Source organism: Solanum verrucosum, unplaced genomic scaffold (assembly GCF_900185275.1).
Source record: "Solanum verrucosum unplaced genomic scaffold, falcon-dt-bn FXZP01000261.1, whole genome shotgun sequence".
In the NCBI taxonomy this organism is placed as follows: domain Eukaryota; kingdom Viridiplantae; phylum Streptophyta; class Magnoliopsida; order Solanales; family Solanaceae; genus Solanum; species Solanum verrucosum.
In genome coordinates, this window is record NW_026019969.1 from 13,544,496 (window position 1) to 13,563,275 (window position 18,780).

At 35.9% G+C, this 18,780-nt stretch overlaps 3 protein-coding genes across 5 annotated transcripts; all 3 read left to right on the forward strand.

Moving 5' to 3' along the window:
• The first annotated feature begins 867 nt into the window (after positions 1–867).
• LOC125815366 (uncharacterized) lies at positions 868–10,465 on the forward strand. The gene is made up of 9 exons (XM_049494824.1): positions 868–1,117; positions 2,378–2,569; positions 2,779–2,876; positions 3,569–3,659; positions 3,746–3,949; positions 4,035–4,291; positions 4,703–4,793; positions 9,053–9,269; positions 9,979–10,465. Exons 1-9 carry the CDS (start codon positions 929–931, stop codon positions 10,185–10,187), a joined length of 1,548 nt encoding a protein of 515 aa, XP_049350781.1. The 5' UTR covers positions 868–928; the 3' UTR covers positions 10,188–10,465.
• Positions 7,054–12,573, forward strand: LOC125815365 (protein DMR6-LIKE OXYGENASE 2-like). 3 transcript variants are annotated; one of them, XM_049494822.1, is made up of 4 exons: positions 7,060–7,168; positions 11,327–11,692; positions 11,889–12,216; positions 12,293–12,573. In XM_049494822.1, exons 1-4 carry the CDS (start codon positions 7,062–7,064, stop codon positions 12,554–12,556), a joined length of 1,065 nt encoding a protein of 354 aa, XP_049350779.1. In that variant the 5' UTR covers positions 7,060–7,061; the 3' UTR covers positions 12,557–12,573. The 3 variants fall into 3 exon arrangements, with proteins under 3 accessions (XP_049350777.1, XP_049350779.1, XP_049350778.1); XM_049494820.1 differs by lacking the exons at positions 11,327–11,692; positions 11,889–12,216; positions 12,293–12,573 and adding exons at positions 7,731–8,058; positions 8,135–8,534 and having other exon boundaries at positions 7,054–7,534; XM_049494821.1 differs by lacking the exon at positions 7,060–7,168 and having other exon boundaries at positions 11,189–11,692.
• A 4,397-nt stretch (positions 12,574–16,970) lies between these two features.
• On the forward strand, positions 16,971–18,436 carry LOC125815712 (1-aminocyclopropane-1-carboxylate oxidase 5-like). Its single transcript, XM_049495257.1, has 3 exons — positions 16,971–17,470; positions 17,592–17,919; positions 17,990–18,436. Exons 1-3 carry the CDS (start codon positions 17,001–17,003, stop codon positions 18,242–18,244), a joined length of 1,053 nt encoding a protein of 350 aa, XP_049351214.1. The 5' UTR covers positions 16,971–17,000; the 3' UTR covers positions 18,245–18,436.
• Positions 18,437–18,780: the final 344 nt, after the last annotated feature.

Here is an 18,780-nt window from a genome sequence, read left to right on the forward strand (position 1 = left end):
TATCGACCAACTCTGCTGGTTTTTAACAAACAACAAGCTAGTGGGGGGTTTTGTATGTGGAGTAGTGTACTTTGTGCTCAACATGTTTTGTATGAAGTTCAAATATTTGCTTCCACTGTTAATGTTCCTCATTTTGTAAATTAATTTATCAAGTTACGATTGTTGGTGTTCTATTGCTGAATACTTTTTGGTTAGCAGTGATAAAGTTTACTCGTTCAATAACATACTTCAATGAGGGAGAAGGGCTGAAGTTGTTTCTGAAAAATAATGAAATGAGGGGAAAAAAAGAGTAATTAGGATTTAGGGATTTAGTCTATGTGGCAGTGGAAAAAAAAGTAATTAGTATTGGCATGCAATGTGACATCCACATGGTATTTAACAACTTCCGTTAATAAGAAGGGTACTTTTGACCCAATAATTTGACGGGAAGGGTAGTTTTGAGCTGAAAAATAGTTTAAGGGTAAATATGAGCTATTTCGAATAGTTTAAGAATATTTTTTACCCTTTTTCGAAAAAAATAATCACGATCTCATATGTTCAAATTTCGCCAAAGACAATCACGGTAAGTTGATCTCTTTTGTTTGACGGATAAAGTTATCTCGTATTTGTTATTGATATGAATGATCAAATATTGTGAAATTAGTTGGAGTGTGCACCAACTGTTATCAATTTTTTTTAAATTTTTTTTGTCAAAACAAAAAGCACCTGACAGTGGTAACCTAATTTTTTGTGAGCCCAAATACAACGCCGGGTCGGGTCAGCAGTGCAGTGCAATGGTATTTTACGACATCGCACCGCACTCATTTCGCCGTAAGAAGCACGTTTGAACTTTCACAACTAGATCGCGAAGATTATCAATTTGGTTATTCCTCTCAGCAATTTCCGGCGGTGAAAATCAATAGCTACATCGACGCTACGATCTTCTCAGATGGTGGACGACACGACGAAGCCTTCGACTGAAGGGATTGTTGAAAAGCAAGAAGAAGCTCAGCCACCTCCGGTACCAGAAGTCGCCGGCGGTGGTGGAGGATGGGGAGGATGGGGATTTTCTGCGTTTTCTTATATCTCGGACATTCAGAAAGCTGCTACCACCGCTGCCGAAGAGATCTCTCGCAATGTACTCATCTTTCCTAGCATTTGAACTCCAAAATTTTCCTTTATTTGTTGCATTTTGTTATGTAGCTGTTTTTATCTCGTTGATCTTGCTGTTTAGATTTACTTCGTTTTGACAGAATATATTAGCGTCGTTTCAAATGTAAGAAATTTGTTATATTTCTTTTGGGTACTAATGAGATGTGACAATGTTAGGCGCAACTTCACAAGTTATGTGAATGAGCTATGAGTAATTTCATCTTCAAAATTCTGGAAAAAAACAGTTTCTACTAGCTCTACGATCTGATATAGGAATTAGACAGCTAGTGTGTTTAGAACTCCCCCTTTCAGTAATTTGGTACATATCACAAGTTTTGCAATGCCTCAACTGAAAGATGCCTAAGATTGCTATATGATATTAGTGATAATTGGGTATTCAGAGTATTTTGTATGAGGCTGGAGTTGGATAGAATTCCTAGGGGAGCATGTGTGTGTCTACATCATTTCTACAAGCTACTGTGATATCATTCTGTAATGATCATCAGCAATATTATAGTTGGCGTTATGTCTTTTTGTACTTGGAAAGTGTCATAGTGATGCAGAAACCCAAACAAAATCTTTTATATTTGGATACTGGTAAGCCTGTAGCTAATTTGTTGTACTATTTTCTCTGATGCACACCTGTGGCTGGTGTGCCTGTTTATTTAAGCAAGATGAATTATTGATAAGATCCCTTTAAATTTCTGTTTTGCAACGTAGTAGCATTATGGAATTTTGACAGGAGGAGACTGGAGAGGGTTTTCCTGGGAGGCAAAGATTAACTTCAACTGTTTTAGATTAAATTGACATTCATTGAAACCAGAACCAAATATTATCCATTCTGTAATTTAGTAACAACTTAATTCTAATTGGCATTTAGATTCTGTTAATAATTTTGTAGTTATCTGTTCTTGTCTCTGGAAGGAGCTCTAGGTAATTATGTATTGGTGCTTGAGAGTAGTACCGTAACTTGATATAATCCAAACATTAAGTCCTATCACTAGATTGCATGCCATTTGAATTTAGCTATTTCTTTTTCTTTTCACCTTCCGTTTTTATAGGACTAGCCTACACTTTGTTTATTGAGCGTTAGAACAACAAAATGAGTTGAAGGCCATCAGATTAATAAACTCTTGGTTGACAATTGTGGGTACTTGTTCTTTGTTGTTATGGAAGGATTGCACACTTAAACATACACCTTGAATAGCTCCATGCATTATATTTATATGTGTTTTCACTTTTGCAGGCCGTTGAAGCTGCTAAATCAGCTGCAAAGAGCCTTGCAGATGTGCAAAATGCTCTGGAAGACACCGAATCCTTGACAGAGGATGAACGAGAAGTATTGGTTGAAGAGGAAAGTGAAGATGAGAATGACAAAAAACGCAAGGCTGCTCTTGAAAAATTAGAGAAAGCTAGTGAAGACTCGTTGCTTGGTCAGGCAAGTGCTACCAAACTAGTTGTGCTGCTTACTTGACTCAATAGGGGATCCAATTTTTATTTTTTAAAAGTTCTTCTTGAGCATTGATATCCCTTCCACAATCGATGCCCATTTTCCGCTAATTTGTACAAAAGTATCGTAAGGTCAGAAGTAGATATGCTATAATTGTTTGGTATGGTCATGCTTTTAACCTTCTAAAATATGTGCAGGGTTTGAGAGTTATTGACCATTCAGTCGAGAATTTCGCTTCAGGAGCTTGGCAAGCATTAGGAAATGCATTCAAAGGAAGTTCTGATTTAGTCCACAAGTATGTCTTCTTGTGTATGATTGTGACATGACTGTTGAAAAAAACTAAATTTTACTTGACCAAAAAGAAAATAAAACTGATCGCAACATGATTGCTATTTTTCTTACTCCCGTTCTCTGGAACCTTCACCTCACAGGGGTGTTTGCCCAGCTTCTTCAGAGCAAGTTTTTAGATTTATTTTAGGCAGTTGCTCATCTTGTGTTTGAAAAGAATTGCTGTACTTAATGGAGCTGATTGTTGGGGGACAAAATGGGAGTTTGTTTTTGTTGACTTTTACAGTTTGCTGTGCTTAGTTTATTGTGGCAATGGATAAAATTTTATGATTTGACACATGAATTGATGAATATTTCCTCTGGCAAATTAGGTGAAAATATGACCTGGAGTAATAGAAATTTTATGTTTACATATATCTGAACTAAGAGAAGTAGTCACAAACTCCAACTGCCTGGAAACATGGAAATTAAGAACCTTCCCATTAAGCATGAGAACTTAGTGCTCCTGCAATGTTAGTTTTGGAGTCCTCGTAAGTAGGAAAGGACAGTAGGACTGACTGATCTTCTTTTGTAAATTTGGACCCAACATAGAATTTTATGCTTATGAATACACTGTTACCAATTTCAGTTATCTGCTTATTCCTTTGTTGAGTGATGCCAAAGTTGCCAGGCAAATGTTATTTTGCCTTTTGTTTTCAGGCTTGAAAATTCGGCTGCAAGTATTGCTGAATCAGTTCAGCATGGTGGCTTACCTGCCACAACTGGTTCTGTTGCACCATCCATACTAGAGGTTTGCATAAGATTTGATTTTCTATTCTTTTTGGGCAGGTGGAGTGTGTTTTAGCTGCTATTTTTATTGTGAACAATTTCTTGCAGACTGGAAAAGCTTTTACTGCTAAAGGAATGCACGTGCTTGAGCTACTTGGAAAAGAAACTATGGATCTTCTGATCTCAGAAACTGGTATTAGAGTTGACCCAGGCTCCAAAGAAGGGGGAGGAGAAACAGATGAAGATCAGTTTTATGAAGAAGTTACATTTGATAGATGCTTTTATATTTATGGAGGTCCTGAGCAATTGGAGGTCAGTTCCTACTCATATTGATCTTTGTACTTGGTTGAGTTTGTTCTGGAAATCCAGTGTCTTATCATGTGTGAATTACATGCAGGAGTTGGAGGCATTGTCCAACCATTATGCTTTGTTGTTCAACAGAAGAAAAGCGAAAATTCCATCTGATCAAAGGTCTTCATATGATGGAAAACTTAAAGAGGTTCAACAGATTTTTGACTTGAGTTCTGAAGTATATGAAAGTGGTAAAGAGTCGGGAAAAGGAAAGGAAGTTGAAACTGGCATTGCAGACAGCACAGATGAGGTGAAGAATTTGCATGATTCTAGTGTGGACAAGGCTGCAGAATTGGCAGCAGGGTAAACATTGAACTTTAATATGCTTTACCTTTTAATTAATTTTCTTCTACTTTAATATGTTCTGGAGAAATATATGGAAACGGAGAGTATGTGATTGAAATGTTGACAGTTCATGAATCCAAGCACTAAGGGCCTGTTTGGATGGACTTATAGTCAAAAGTCATAAGTAGATGTTACCCTACTTTTGACTAATTTTTAATTTTTTTGGCCTAAAAGTGGATGCTTAAAAGCACTTTATAACCTTTCCAAACACCTCCAAAACAAAAAAAATTACTTAAAAGCACCTAAAAATAAGTTTATCCAAATGGGCACTAAGTTCTTGTGCTTAGTAGAGCGATTACCTTAAAGTTTGTGTCTAGTTGCTAAGAACTGGGATACTGGTGTTAAGTTCTGGATTTCATTGAATTGCAGATTTACAAATGTTTTGGTTGGACTAGCTCCTAATGACATGGTTCAAAGGACTACTCGAAGACTGGATACTCTTCATTCAGAGGGTGTTCATGTATGTAAATGTTTAGTTAGTCTGCAACCTTTTTTTGATCAAAGAAACTAGCAGCTTCTTCTTTGGGAGTAATGAATTTACTTGACTTCTCACTGATTGTTCTTATGTACATAGAGACTTTCAGAGTTGTGTTGTTTTGCCGCAACTCAACTTGTAATGCTTGGGAAATCAATCATTTCAACTGCAAATAAAGTTGCGGACCAAGATGCAAATGTGGAAATTCTGAAAATGGAATGGCCTGAGGATTCAATTGAAAGAGCTAAGGTAATCCGATTGAAGGCATGTTCAATGACTGGATGTGTTGAAGCAGTTTCTTCCAGCTTTATTACAGGTAGATCTTTGTCTAACATATACTTCTACGCTTTTATGACTTTTATATTGTTTTTTTATTCCCTTCTTAGTAATTTCATCTGTAGTTCATTGTTTCTGCATCTAATATTGATAGATGACCCACCCATTTACGATCTCTAGTTTTGTATATAAAAAAAATTAAAAAGATCATCAAACGTAGATTAGAAGCACATGGATAGGAATTTGAGGATTATGTACAAATAAAGTAGTAATTTTTATGATTTACGATACTTCTTTTTGTTTTGCATTTGTTGCTAGAGAGAACCACTTAGTCAACTGGTAAAATCAAGTATATTTTGCTGGTCTAGTTTCTTCTGTCCATAAGTTGTATAAAGTTTTATTGTAGTTAATTTAGTTTTCCAGGTGTCCTCGTAAATATTTTGGAACATAACTATGAGAACTGCTCTGTTTAGTGATTGTTAATTCAACTGAAGATGGGTTTCTCTGCTCCTGAATTCAAAATAACTGGTCTGATAATGTTGTAATGAGGTGATTGAATTTGGAGAAAGGTTTGCCTTCCTTGAGACTGTTTTGTCTACCCGTGGAATGAATAACACCTTAAGGAACAGTTCAGCTGATTTTGCCTATGGAATGTGTTTCCTCATGATATGTCTTGTTCTTGGGGTAAAAAATTTGGGTTAAGTGGATGGCGTCTATCTCTCTTGATTAGCTTTGTTATGCTTTTACAGGGATATCGGAAGTGGCTGAAGCATATTTAGCAGCAGTGAAGAGTGTTGCTGCTGATTCACATGAGGTTCCACAGAAATCAATTCAGGATAAGGCCAATGCATATGCTGAGAATCTTCGTGCAGCTCATAGCACAGCCATGGGCAAAATTCAGGACGGCCTTCAATATTTACCCTATGTGGTCATCTCAACCTCAATGCCTGCTGCTTGAAGAATTTCTTGATGCAAAATTTCACACTTAGTCCTTTTAGCTTTCCTTTTTCTCTCCCCCCGCCCTCCTCTCTCTCTTTCGTTCGTGTAAATAACTGTATCTGGTTAGTTCTCCATATACCTTTATCCCTTGAGACTTGTACAATCTGGGAGTGGTGTCTTCCATTCTTCATATGGTGAACTTGTGTGATATCTCCATTAACTCTTAGCTACAGAGAGTATACTTTCCTTTCTGTTTTTATCTAAAGGAAAGAAATAAATTTTATTTTTATTGAAGAATTCGAATCTTAGCCTTTGACACATGGGTATTCTTGTACGAGTTTGAACCTTCTTGTTTTGGCTTTCTCTTGTGCAGACGTGTGGATCTATTGCTATAGTGATAAGTTGTTAGTACAGTCGACTATATATGTGATTTTTTCTTAAAAAACAGCAACCTAAGCTACTAACTTTAAATTCAAATCTGGTCATGTCTCCAGAAGATATTGATTATCATGGCAGATATTTTTACATTGATGTTTGTAAACCTTGTTAAGTACATAATATGAAGAATTATAAAGGATATGATTTCTTATGACCATTTCCAATCTGAATATTTCATATATACCCCTGATTAACAAGTCTCAAACACTTGTTGGGCGTGGAGACTCTTAACAAAAAAATCAAGAGAACACTCCTAAATTTGGTGAGAATTTAGGGGTGTGTGCGTTTTCAATACTTCTCTTTTAGAATTAAGTTTGTGAAAGGCTACGAAATCAAATTTGACAGAATTAATTTTTTTTTCCAAATTATCTCTTACGTCCTTTTCCATATTTCTAATAATAAAATAAAAAAATTAAAAACAAATTTGCAATGCTAAGAAACAAATGTCCCAAAAGTTAATGAAATGGCAAACATCAAAATATGTCCATATTCAATGTATCCATTCAGTCCTGTCGCTATATATCATGTGACAAATTACACCCAGAACTACCAAATTCTCCTCTCACTTGTAACAAAAAAAAAAAGAGTGAAATATCTATCATGGGAAATATCGATGAATCATTTTTTCAAGAAACAGAGCACAGGCCAAAACAGAGTACAATTGAGGCAGAAAACATACCCTTAATTGATCTCTCTCCAATTCTAACCTCTGATTCTTTAAACTCTTCTTCAGAAATTACAAATCTTGTTGCACAAATTGGTGATGCATGTCAGAAATGGGGTTTCTTTCAAGTAATCAACCATGGAGTTCCATCAACCTGTCGCGAGAAAATAGAGAGAGCATCAAAGGAATTCTTCTTGCTGCCTACTGAGGAGAAGAGAAAAGTGAGTAGAGATGAAGATAACCCTTTGGGTTTTTATGATACAGAGCATACCAAGAATGTTAGGGATTGGAAAGAAGTTTTTGATTTTGTTGTGGAGAATCCAACTCTCTTGCCTGCTTCTCATGAACCCCATGATATGGAACTCATGGAACTGAAGAATCAATGGCCTAATTTCCCTAACAATTTCAGGTATTTTGACTCGGCATGAAATCTTGTGATCTTAAATTTAAAATGTGGAAAACTTACTAGGTGTTTTCTCCTCATCAATTTTTGTTGCAAACATATTGGGGTGCCCCATTTTTCCTTTTTCAGTTTTTGAGGCATCACAAATTGTATCGTAGCTGCTTTTAGAAATGGTTCTATGATCGTAGTTTGGACTTTACAGGGAGGCATGTGAAGAATACGCTCAAGGTATTGAGAAACTGTCCTATAAGTTGGTAGAATTAATTGCTCTAAGCTTAGGCCTGTCATCCAAAAGGCTCAACAGCTACTTTAAGGACCAAACAAGTTTTATGCGATTAAATTACTATCCGCTATGCCCAATTCATGATTTGGCTTTGGGAGTTGGGCGGCACAAGGATTCTGGTGCCCTGACTGTTCTTGCTCAAGATGATGTTGGAGGCCTCGAGGTGAAACGCAAGGCAGATGGAGAGTGGATACAGGTTAAACCAATTCCAGATGCTTATATTATCAACGTTGGTGACATAATTCAGGTATGACTACTGTCCCATGCTGCCTAATTCTTGATAGAAAAGCAAAACACTTGAATTGAGCCAAAAAATTTCACAGGTTTGGAGCAATGACAGATATGAAAGTGTTGAACATAGGGTGATAGCAAGCTCCATGAAAGAGAGATTCTCCGTTCCATTTTTCTTCAACCCGTCTCACTATGTAATGGTTGAGCCTCTGGAGGAATTGACAAATGAAGAAAGTCCAGCAAAATACAGGGCTTACAACTGGGGAAAATTTCTCACTACAAGAAACCTTAGTAATTTCAAGAAACTGAATGTTGAGAACGTTCAAATATATCATTTTAGAAATGGTGATCTGTAATGACAAATGTAGTGTATGAGAAGTCTTCTACTATTAAGCTGTTGTTTTCAGCTGGAGGGAAATAAAGTGCTAGTCTTTTACTCTTTTTCTTGTAAATGATTTGCTTATCCTTCTATAATCTTTAAAGGCATTATTTTGAATTACAAGTTAATGATCTGTAAATCAAACAAGATACACCAGTGAAAGATGCATGCAAGAAGTAAATGTTACCCTACTTTTGACTAATTTTTAAATTTTTTGGCCTAAAAGTGGATGCTTAAAAGCACTTTATAATCTTTCCAAACTCCTCCAAAACAAAAAAATTACTTAAAAGTAAAAGCACCTAAAAATAAGTTTATCCAAATGGGCACTAAGTTCTTGTGCTTAGTAGAGTGATTACCTTAAAGTTTGTGTCTAGTTGCTAAGAACTGGGATACTGGTGTTAAGTTCTGGATTTCATTGAATTGCAGATTTACAAATGTTTTGGTTGGACTAGCTCCTAATGACATGGTTCAAAGGACTACTCGAAGACGGGATACTCTTCATTCAGAGGGTGTTCATGTATGTAAATGTTTAGTTAGTCTGCAACCTTTTTTTGATCAAAGAAACTAGCAGCTTCTTCTTTGGGAGTAATGAATTTACTTGACTTCTCACTGATTGTTCTTATGTACATAGAGACTTTCAGAGTTGTGTTGTTTTGCCGCAACTCAACTTGTAATGCTTGGGAAATCAATCATTTCAACTGCAAATAAAGTTGCGGACCAAGATGCAAATGTGGAAATTCTGAAAATGGAATGGCCTGAGGATTCAATTGAAAGAGCTAAGGTAATCCGATCGAAGGCATGTTCAATGACTGGATGTGTTGAAGCAGTTTCTTCCAGCTTTATTACAGGTAGATCTTTGTCTAACATATACTTCTACGCTTTTATGACTTTTATATTGTTTTTTTATTCCCTTCTTAGTAATTTCATCTGTAGTTCATTGTTTCTGCATCTAATATTGATAGATGACCAACCCATTTACGATCTCTAGTTTTGTATATAAGTTTTTTTTAAACAGATCATCAAACGTAGATTAGAAGCACATGGGTAGGAATTTGAGGATTATGTACAAATAAAGTAGTAATTTTTATGATTTACGATACTTCTTTTTGTTTTGCATTTGTTGCTAGAGAGAACTACTTAGTCAACTGGTAAAATCAAGTATATTTTGCTGGTCTAGTTTCTTCTGTCCATAAGTTGTATAAAGTTTTATTGTAGTTAATTTAGTTTTCCAGGTGTCCTCGTAAATATTTGGAACATAACTATGAGAACTGCTCTGTTTAGTGATTGTTAATTCAACTGAAGATGGGTTTCTCTGCTCCTGAATTCAAAATTACTGGTCTGATAATGTTGTAATGAGGTGATTGAATTTGGAGAAAGGTTTGCCTTCTTTGAGACTGTTTTGTCTACCCGTGGTATGAATAACACCTTAAGGAACAGTTCAGCTGATTTTGCCTATGGAATGTGTTTCCTCATGATATGTCTTGTTCTTGGGGTAAAAAATTTGGGTTAAGTGGATGGCGTCTATCTCTCTTGATTAGCTTTGTTATGCTTTTACAGGGATATCGGAAGTGGCTGAAGCATATTTAGCAGCAGTGAAGAGTGTTGCTGCTGATTCACATGAGGTTCCACAGAAATCAATTCAGGATAAGGCCAATGCATATGCTGAGAATCTTCGTGCAGCTCATAGCACAGCCATGGGCAAAATTCAGGACGGCCTTCAATATTTACCCTATGTGGTCATCTCAACCTCAATGCCTGCTGCTTGAAGAATTTCTTGATGCAAAATTTCACACTTAGTCCTTTTAGCTTTCCTTTTTCTCTCCCCCCGCCCTCCTCTCTCTCTTTCGTTCGTGTAAATAACTGTATCTGGTTAGTTCTCCATATACCTTTATCCCTTGAGACTTGTACAATCTGGGAGTGGTGTCTTCCATTCTTCATATGGTGAACTTGTGTGATATCTCCATTAACTCTTAGCTACAGAGAGTATACTTTCCTTTCTGTTTTTATCTAAAGGAAAGAAATAAATTTTATTTTTATTGAAGAATTCGAATCTTAGCCTTTGACACATGGGTATTCTTGTACGAGTTTGAACCTTCTTGTTTTGGCTTTCTCTTGTGCAGACGTGTGGATCTATTGCTATAGTGATAAGTTGTTAGTACAGTCGACTATATATGTGATTTTTTCTTAAAAAACAGCAACCTAAGCTACTAACTTTAAATTCAAATCTGGTCATGTCTCCAGAAGATATTGATTATCATGGCAGATATTTTTACATTGATGTTTGTAAACCTTGTTAAGTACATAATATGAAGAATTATAAAGGATATGATTTCTTATGACCATTTCCAATCTGAATATTTCATATATACCCCTGATTAACAAGTCTCAAACACTTGTTGGGCGTGGAGACTCTTAACAAAAAAATCAAGAGAACACTCCTAAATTTGGTGAGAATTTAGGGGTGTGTGCGTTTTCAATACTTCTCTTTTAGAATTAAGTTTGTGAAAGGCTACGAAATCAAATTTGACAGAATTAATTTTTTTTTCCAAATTATCTCTTACGTCCTTTTCCATATTTCTAATAATAAAATAAAAAAATTAAAACCAAATTTGCAATGCTAAAGAAACAAATGTCCCAAAGTTAATGAAATGGCAAACATCAAAATATGTCCATATTCAATGTATCCATTTAGTCCTGTCGCTATATATCATGTGACAAATTACACCCAGAACTACCAAATTCTCCTCTCACCCTCTCACTTGTAACCACAAAAAAGAAAAGAAGGTGAAATATCTATCATGGGAAATATCGATGAATCCTTTTTTCAAGAAACAGAGCACAGGCCAAAACAGAGTACAATTGAGGCAGAAAACATACCCTTAATTGATCTCTCTCCAATTCTAACCTCTGATTCTTCAAACTCTTCTTCAGAAATTACAAATCTTGTTGCACAAATTGGTGATGCATGTCAGAAATGGGGTTTCTTTCAAGTAATCAACCATGGAGTTCCATCAACCTGTCGCGAGAAAATAGAGAGAGCATCAAAGGAATTCTTCTTGCTGCCTACTGAGGAGAAGAGGAAAGTGAGTAGAGATGAAGATAACCCTTTGGGTTTTTATGATACAGAGCATACCAAAAATGTTAGGGATTGGAAAGAAGTTTTTGATTTTGTTGTGGAGAATCCAACTCTCTTGCCTGCTTCTGATGAACCCCATGATATGGAACTCATGGAACTGAAGAATCAATGGCCTAATTTCCCTAACAATTTCAGGTATTTTGACTCGGCATGGAATCTTGTGATCTTAAATTTAAAATGTGGAAAACTTACTAGGTTTTTTCTCCTCATCAATTTTTGTTGCAAACATATTGGGGTGCCCCATTTTTCCTTTTTCAGTTTTTGAGGCATCACAAATTGTATCGTAGCTGCTTTTAGAAATGGTTCTATGATCGTAGTTTGGACTTTACAGGGAGGCATGTGAAGAATACGCTCAAGGTATTGAGAAACTGTCCTATAAGTTGGTAGAATTAATTGCTCTAAGCTTAGGCCTGTCATCCAAAAGGCTCAACAGCTACTTTAAGGAACAAACAAGTTTTATGCGATTAAATTACTATCCGCTATGCCCAATTCGTGATTTGGCTTTGGGAGTTGGGCGGCACAAGGATTCTGGTGCCCTGACTGTTCTTGCTCAAGATGATGTTGGAGGCCTTGAGGTGAAACGCAAGACAGATGGAGAGTGGATACAGGTTAAACCAATTCCAGATGCTTATATTATCAACGTTGGTGACATAATTCAGGTATGACTACTGTCCCATGCTGCCTAATTCTTGATAGAAAAGCAAAACACTTGAATTGAGCCAAAAAATTTCACAGGTTTGGAGCAATGACAGATATGAAAGTGTTGAACATAGGGTGATAGCAAGCTCCATGAAAGAGAGATTCTCCGTTCCATTTTTCTTCCACCCGTCTCACTATGTAATGGTTGAGCCTCTGGAGGAATTGACAAATGAAGAAAGTCCAGCAAAATACAGGGCTTACAACTGGGGAAAATTTCGCACTACAAGAAACCTTAGTAATTTCAAGAAACTGAATGTTGAGAACGTTCAAATATATCATTTTAGAAATGGTGATCTGTAATGACAAATGTAGTGTATGAGAAGTCTTCTACTATTAAGCTGTTGTTTTCAGCTGGAGGGAAATAAAGTGCTACTCTTTTACTCTCTTTCTTGTAAATGATTTGCTTATCCTTCTATAATCTTTAAAGGCATTATTTTGAATTACAAGTTAATGATCTGTAAATCAAACAAGATACACCAGTGAAAGATGCATGCAAGAAGTGGGGAACTTTCTTGATGCCAAATCAATCTTTTAACTGCACTCTAAGGACACTGTTGGAATGTAAGCGTCCACCAATATGTACCAGGTTAAACGTACAAAGAGAATGCAGTAAAGAGTTGAAACAATCGACAATGGGAACAAGGAGTTTTATGTGGAAACCTCCTTGTTCAAGGGAGAAACCACGACACAGGATTTTCAACTGCTTTCACTAATCACAAGCAAAAGTGAATACAGACTTCAAATACAACAATGAGTTTAAACTCTTAATCTCACACTAAGTAATAAATCTATTACTTACTGAGCCAAAGCAATGCATCCTATATTTCAATTTCTTGTCGGCTGACTCAAAAGGAAAGGACTTGAGCCTTTATGACTCTCTCGAAAATGCGGGGAAAGAAATAGGAGTTCATGGTGAACTCAGGCAGATTTCACATGCAAAAGAAATGGACGTAAGCAAGGTTCATAAAAGTTCAAAATGATAAATAAATAAATAAATAAAAGAACAATGCCATAGAATAGTGCACAACATAATATACCACTGTTAATGTCAAAGTTGCTATCCTATATTCATCCATTTCGAAAGATATTAAATGAAGCATTTTAATCTCACATAACCAAATGAACTTGGAGCTACACCAACATAGTCACTTTAACAATGAATATAATTTCATATAGAACGAACCACTGCTACTACAACATATTAGGAAATACCACCCAAATCAGGCCAAAATGAAATGAAATAAATAAACCCCCTGAAGGCAGTAACTAACAAAACTGATGGCAAAATGCACTTCAAACAAGCCTAATTTAGCTAGGGAAATTAGTGGGGCATATCATCTTATGAATTCAACTAGGCAAAGGGAAAAAAAGAAGAAGAAGATGGAAACATGTTGGACAAATGTTTAATAATTAACCACGCTTACATAGGCTTAATGTAAGAAAATAAAGCTCCAAGAGAACACTTGGTTCAGATGACAAAATTCGATGCTAAACTAGACCAAGTGAATACCAAATAAATTCAGAACGGGGTAGTGCGAATCAAAACAGAATAGGTGGGTAGACGAATAGAAACTAAAGTAGACACAAGACTTAAAACATTTATGAACTTTAAACAAACTAGAACCTGAAATTTAAACTTATATCACAACGATTCGCAACCAGATTTTTGCCAATAAAGAGAAAAAGTAAAACGATGCTACAGTAAATAGGGGGTTGAGTTGAACGAGCATGAGGGAATTTCAGATTAAGATCAAAATGTATCCCTAAGCAGCAGAGAAAATAAGCATGTGTCCCAAGTCATTCAAACAAACAACAATACTATAAACTCCATTGGAACGATTGAACATCAAAAACTCGAACATAAAGACTACATGTATTTAAGAATGTATCCCGCAGTCCAACATCAAAATCATAATCCAAGGAATCAGAAATTGTGCTATAGTCGAGGTACCATTAGTTTGAAACAAGCGAGCATGAGGCTATCTTAACAACAAAGTTTAAAACGAACCGCTAAAGCGAAAACACTTCACTTAGAATGGAATAAACATCAGAAGGTTGATTTATGCTAAACTATACTCAAAAATCGTGATTGGAGTAAAATTTAAACATATAGAAGCCTTAGAATAACTCTGAAACTCAGAAGCTAAAGAAATGAGAGATATACTAAATGCACATAAGAAAACACAAAGGAAAATCACTGGAATATGTATTTTTTTATCATATGAAATAGGACTGTAACAAATGGGGAGAATGGAAGAAATGTTACCTTATTTCGGGCAGGGAACTGAGACGAGAACGAGAAAGAATGAGCTTTCCGACCACACTAGAGCTTGGAGAATTCTTGTGAATCCCAGCAACCCACGAAACAAGAAAAAGGAAATGTCTCTTAGATGTATTTCTTATACGATTTTAAGCCTTGAGACTATTATCTCTGTAAATTTTGTTTTCCCTACCAACGTCTCTTTTTTCCAACTCTTCTCTGCCTTAGTAAAGAATTTCCCACTAAAAAAAATCTCCCCCCAACCGTGAATAAAAGGGAATACATATAGAGATTTTTAGGGTTGATTTGGGGGGGGGGGGGGGATTTCGGGTCAAAAGCGGATAAGAACAAGAGCCCAATAAATTCAAATTCAATATTCTAAATTGTTCGAAAGATTAAGAAGCTCGAAAATTAATTATTATCGGGGAGGGTCAAAATTGGGTGTCAACAGTTTCAATGTTGTGACTATCAAACTATTTGTTCCCATCTGGTTAACAATTTTAATTTCCTTTTGCAGTTTGGAGATAATTCTTACGCGGTTAAGCAAACATATATTAGTTAATTAACTAATATAACTATAGTTTGCATTAATTACAATTTAAAACTTACTTCTAGTTATAATTACATTCACCTCTCTCGTCTCTCTCCTCTCTTCCTCTCTCTTTCTCTCTCTCTCGCCTTTCTCCTCTTTTTCAATTATCTCTCCCTGCCTCTCTCCTCTCCCTGCCTAGTCACTCCCTCGCCTTTCTCCTCTTCCTGCCTAGTCTCTCTCTCGCCTCTCTTCTGCCAGTCTCTCTCACTTTATACAAACACAAATTATACAAATACAAATGTATAATTTATGTTTGTGTTTATATAAAGCGAGAGAGAGACTCGATATACAAATACAAATATATATCTCTCCGCTCTCTACACTAATAATTATACAAATATATATCTCTCCGCCCTCTACACTAATAATTATACAAATACATTAATTGTGTTTGTATATAGAGAGACTAGATATACAAATATAAATGTTTGAACTCAATTCAATGGTATACAGATACAAATTGGATGCGAATATACAAATACAATCATTGATACATATACATACTAGTTACATATATACAATTATCTAACTGATATACATATACAATTCACCTCTCTCCACTCTCCGCCCTCTCTCGCTCGCCTCTCTCCTCCCTCTCCCAATCTCGCTCGCCTCTCTCCTCCCTCTTCCAATTTCGCTCGCCTCTCTCCTCCCTCTTCCAATTTCGCTCACCTCTCTCCTCCCTCTTCCAATCTCGCTCACCTCTCTCCTCCCTCTAACATGTAACTACGAATCGTAATTAGCAAACTATAGCTATGGAGCATAATTAAGTTATTTTAAGTGGCTATATGTGAAAATTCTCCGAGTTAAGACAATAATCGAGTCAAAACCCAACCCAAATTTCCTTGGGTCAAAATGGGTTAGGTAACGAGTTATATAACGGGTCAAGACCCAACCCCACCCAATTTTTAATAAGCTTAATTATTTTATTTGTTCTTTTAAACTATTTTAGTACCTAATAAAATTATTATTTTTTCTTTATTATGACTATATATATAACATATCAAATTGAAAAAGAAGTTTTTTAAAAATATTTTGACAAGATTTGTCATGAGCCAATTCGGGTTACATATCGACCCAATTTTTAATGGTTTGAGCTAATGAATGGACGGGTCAATAACCAACCCAAACTTAACCAGGTTGGGCGAGTTGAACGGATTGGATTTGATTTTTCCACTCCTAATCACCTAATGTATGCCTTATTTGATCTTAGGACTTGAAGAAGCAATGATTAATTAGAAATTGAAGGATCAGATTGCAAGGTCCTGATGTCAAGTCAGTTGAACTTGTTGATTATTTATCTTCGCTTCCTTTATTTGATGGTGAATGATTAAACTTTCATAAAATTGAAGGATCAGATAACATGGTACTAATTATGTAAAGCCTGTTGAGCTTTATTCTTTCCTACTCTTTGCTGTATTTTCTTATGATGACTTGGTCGAAAGAGTACGATACATCAGTGTTTCTGTGACCGAAAGGTGCAGTAGAACTTGAAGGAGAGAAATGACAAATGTAGTCTATGAGAAGTTTTGTTTTATTATGCTGGAGGGAATAAAGTGGGGTATTTTTTATTTTTTTCTCGTAAATGGTTTGTTTATCTTGCTAACCTTTAATCATTATTGAGAAACTACAAATTACATGAAGTGTGAAAGGTACTAATTGCCTACTTTCATAATTACTTAATCATCTAAAGTTGATGCAAACAAAACCCCTCCAATGATTGTAATAAAGAAATGTAGTAGGTATATAATTTCTTGGCATGGAGTATGCGCTTGAGCTATCGTTGTGATTATAAAACTCCAGTAACCTAAAACAATTTCTGTATGACAAAGCACTTTCCAGTGTCCAAATTAAAATCTGTGATTGTAACCCTCTAAGCAAATAATTGAGCAATGGTAGAAGTCCATCCAGCAATCATCCAAGATGTTGAACACAGGCCAAAACTCACCAAAACTGAAGCAGAGGGCATTCCAGTGATTGATATCTCAATACTGAATTGTCCATATACATCGACTGACGTGGAGTTAGAAAGTCTAGTTGCTGAAATAAGAAATGCATGCAAGAAGTGGGGATTCTTCCAAGTGATCAATCATGGGGTGTCCTTAGAGTGCAGGGAAAAGATAGAACTGGCATCAAGACAGTTCTTTGGTTTACCTAAAGAAGAAAAGATAAAAGTGAAGAGAAATGAGGTGAACTTCATCGGATATTATGATACTGAGCTCACCAAAAAGATTAGGGACTGGAAAGAAGTCTTTGATTTTATTGTGGAGAAGACAGCTATGGTCCCACTTTCTCAAGATCCTAATGACAAGGACCTCAGGGAGTTTCACAACCAATGGCCTCAGTACCCTCCAGGATTGAGGTAATAATATTCTACTATCAAAAAGGAAGAAAACTTATTCCTGAATTTGAGAAAGCTGTTTTTACTCTAAATGATTTTTTAACGTCAAGGGTATGATTGATCCCAAATATTTGATTTTCAGGGAGGTGTGTGAAGAGTATATTCAAGAAATGCAAAAGTTGGCTTACAAGTTAGCAGAAGTGATATCACTCAGCTTAAGCTTGCCAGCAAAAAGGCTGAATGAGTTCTTTGAAGACCAAGTTGTTTTTGGAAGGATAAATCATTATCCTCCTTGTCCTGTTCCTCATCTGGCTTTAGGAGTTGGTAGACACAAAGATGCTGGTTTATTCACCATTTTGTCTCAAGATGATACCGGAGGGCTTGAAATAAAGAGGAAAACTGATGGAGAATGGATAGGAGTTAAACCTACTCCTGATGCTTACATTGTAAATCTTGGTGACGCTACACAGGTACGCTTGCTTATCAAAGAAAATAATATTGTATTCTTGATAACTGGTACTTATTATAAATGATCACCAGGCGTATAGCAATGGTGAATATGAGAGTGTGGAACATCGCGTTGTGCTCAACACTGAAAGGAGTAGATTTTCAATTCCATTCTTCGTCAATCCATCGCATAGTACTTGGATACAACCCTTGGAGGAGAAGGTCAATGAGAAGAACCCTGCAAAGTATAAGGCCTATAACTGGGGAATGCTTTACACTCATCGCAGAAAACACGATCCCAAGACCTGTGATGAGGAAAACCTTCCAGTTGATCATTTCAAGGCTTGAAACAAATCAATTTTATGTTTTGTCTTCTTCAAGTAAATGTGTCATGTAAAATAAATAATAACATCTTTTTTTCTTTTTTTTTTGTGTCTATGATTGGGATAAGTAACTAATAAATTTCTGTCTAGTTGTAATGAAAACACTGAATCTCCTATGTGTGTAATCCCAGCAAAAAGTGTTACTTCTGCAGTAGAGTCAATGTAATTGTTTTCATCTCATCTTATATTACAATGCTTAATGTGATCTTATCTTTGGCTTAACATATCATATCCAAGAATAACATCCACAAGTTGTGTGACTGATGTCCGGAACAGGAAAACTAACTGTGAGACTGATTTCCTTGCAAAACTGACTACATGTGAAAGTAACAAATCTTAGATATTCGTGTGACTCTAAATTCAATCATTTTATTAAGAGAAAATACATAAAAATCCCCCTGAACTTGGTCGGATAACTTGCTTTAGTACTTAAACTACACTGGCGTTTAAATACCCCCCTTAAGATCTTTGAAGTGATTTTTTTTCCACCCTGAGACTATA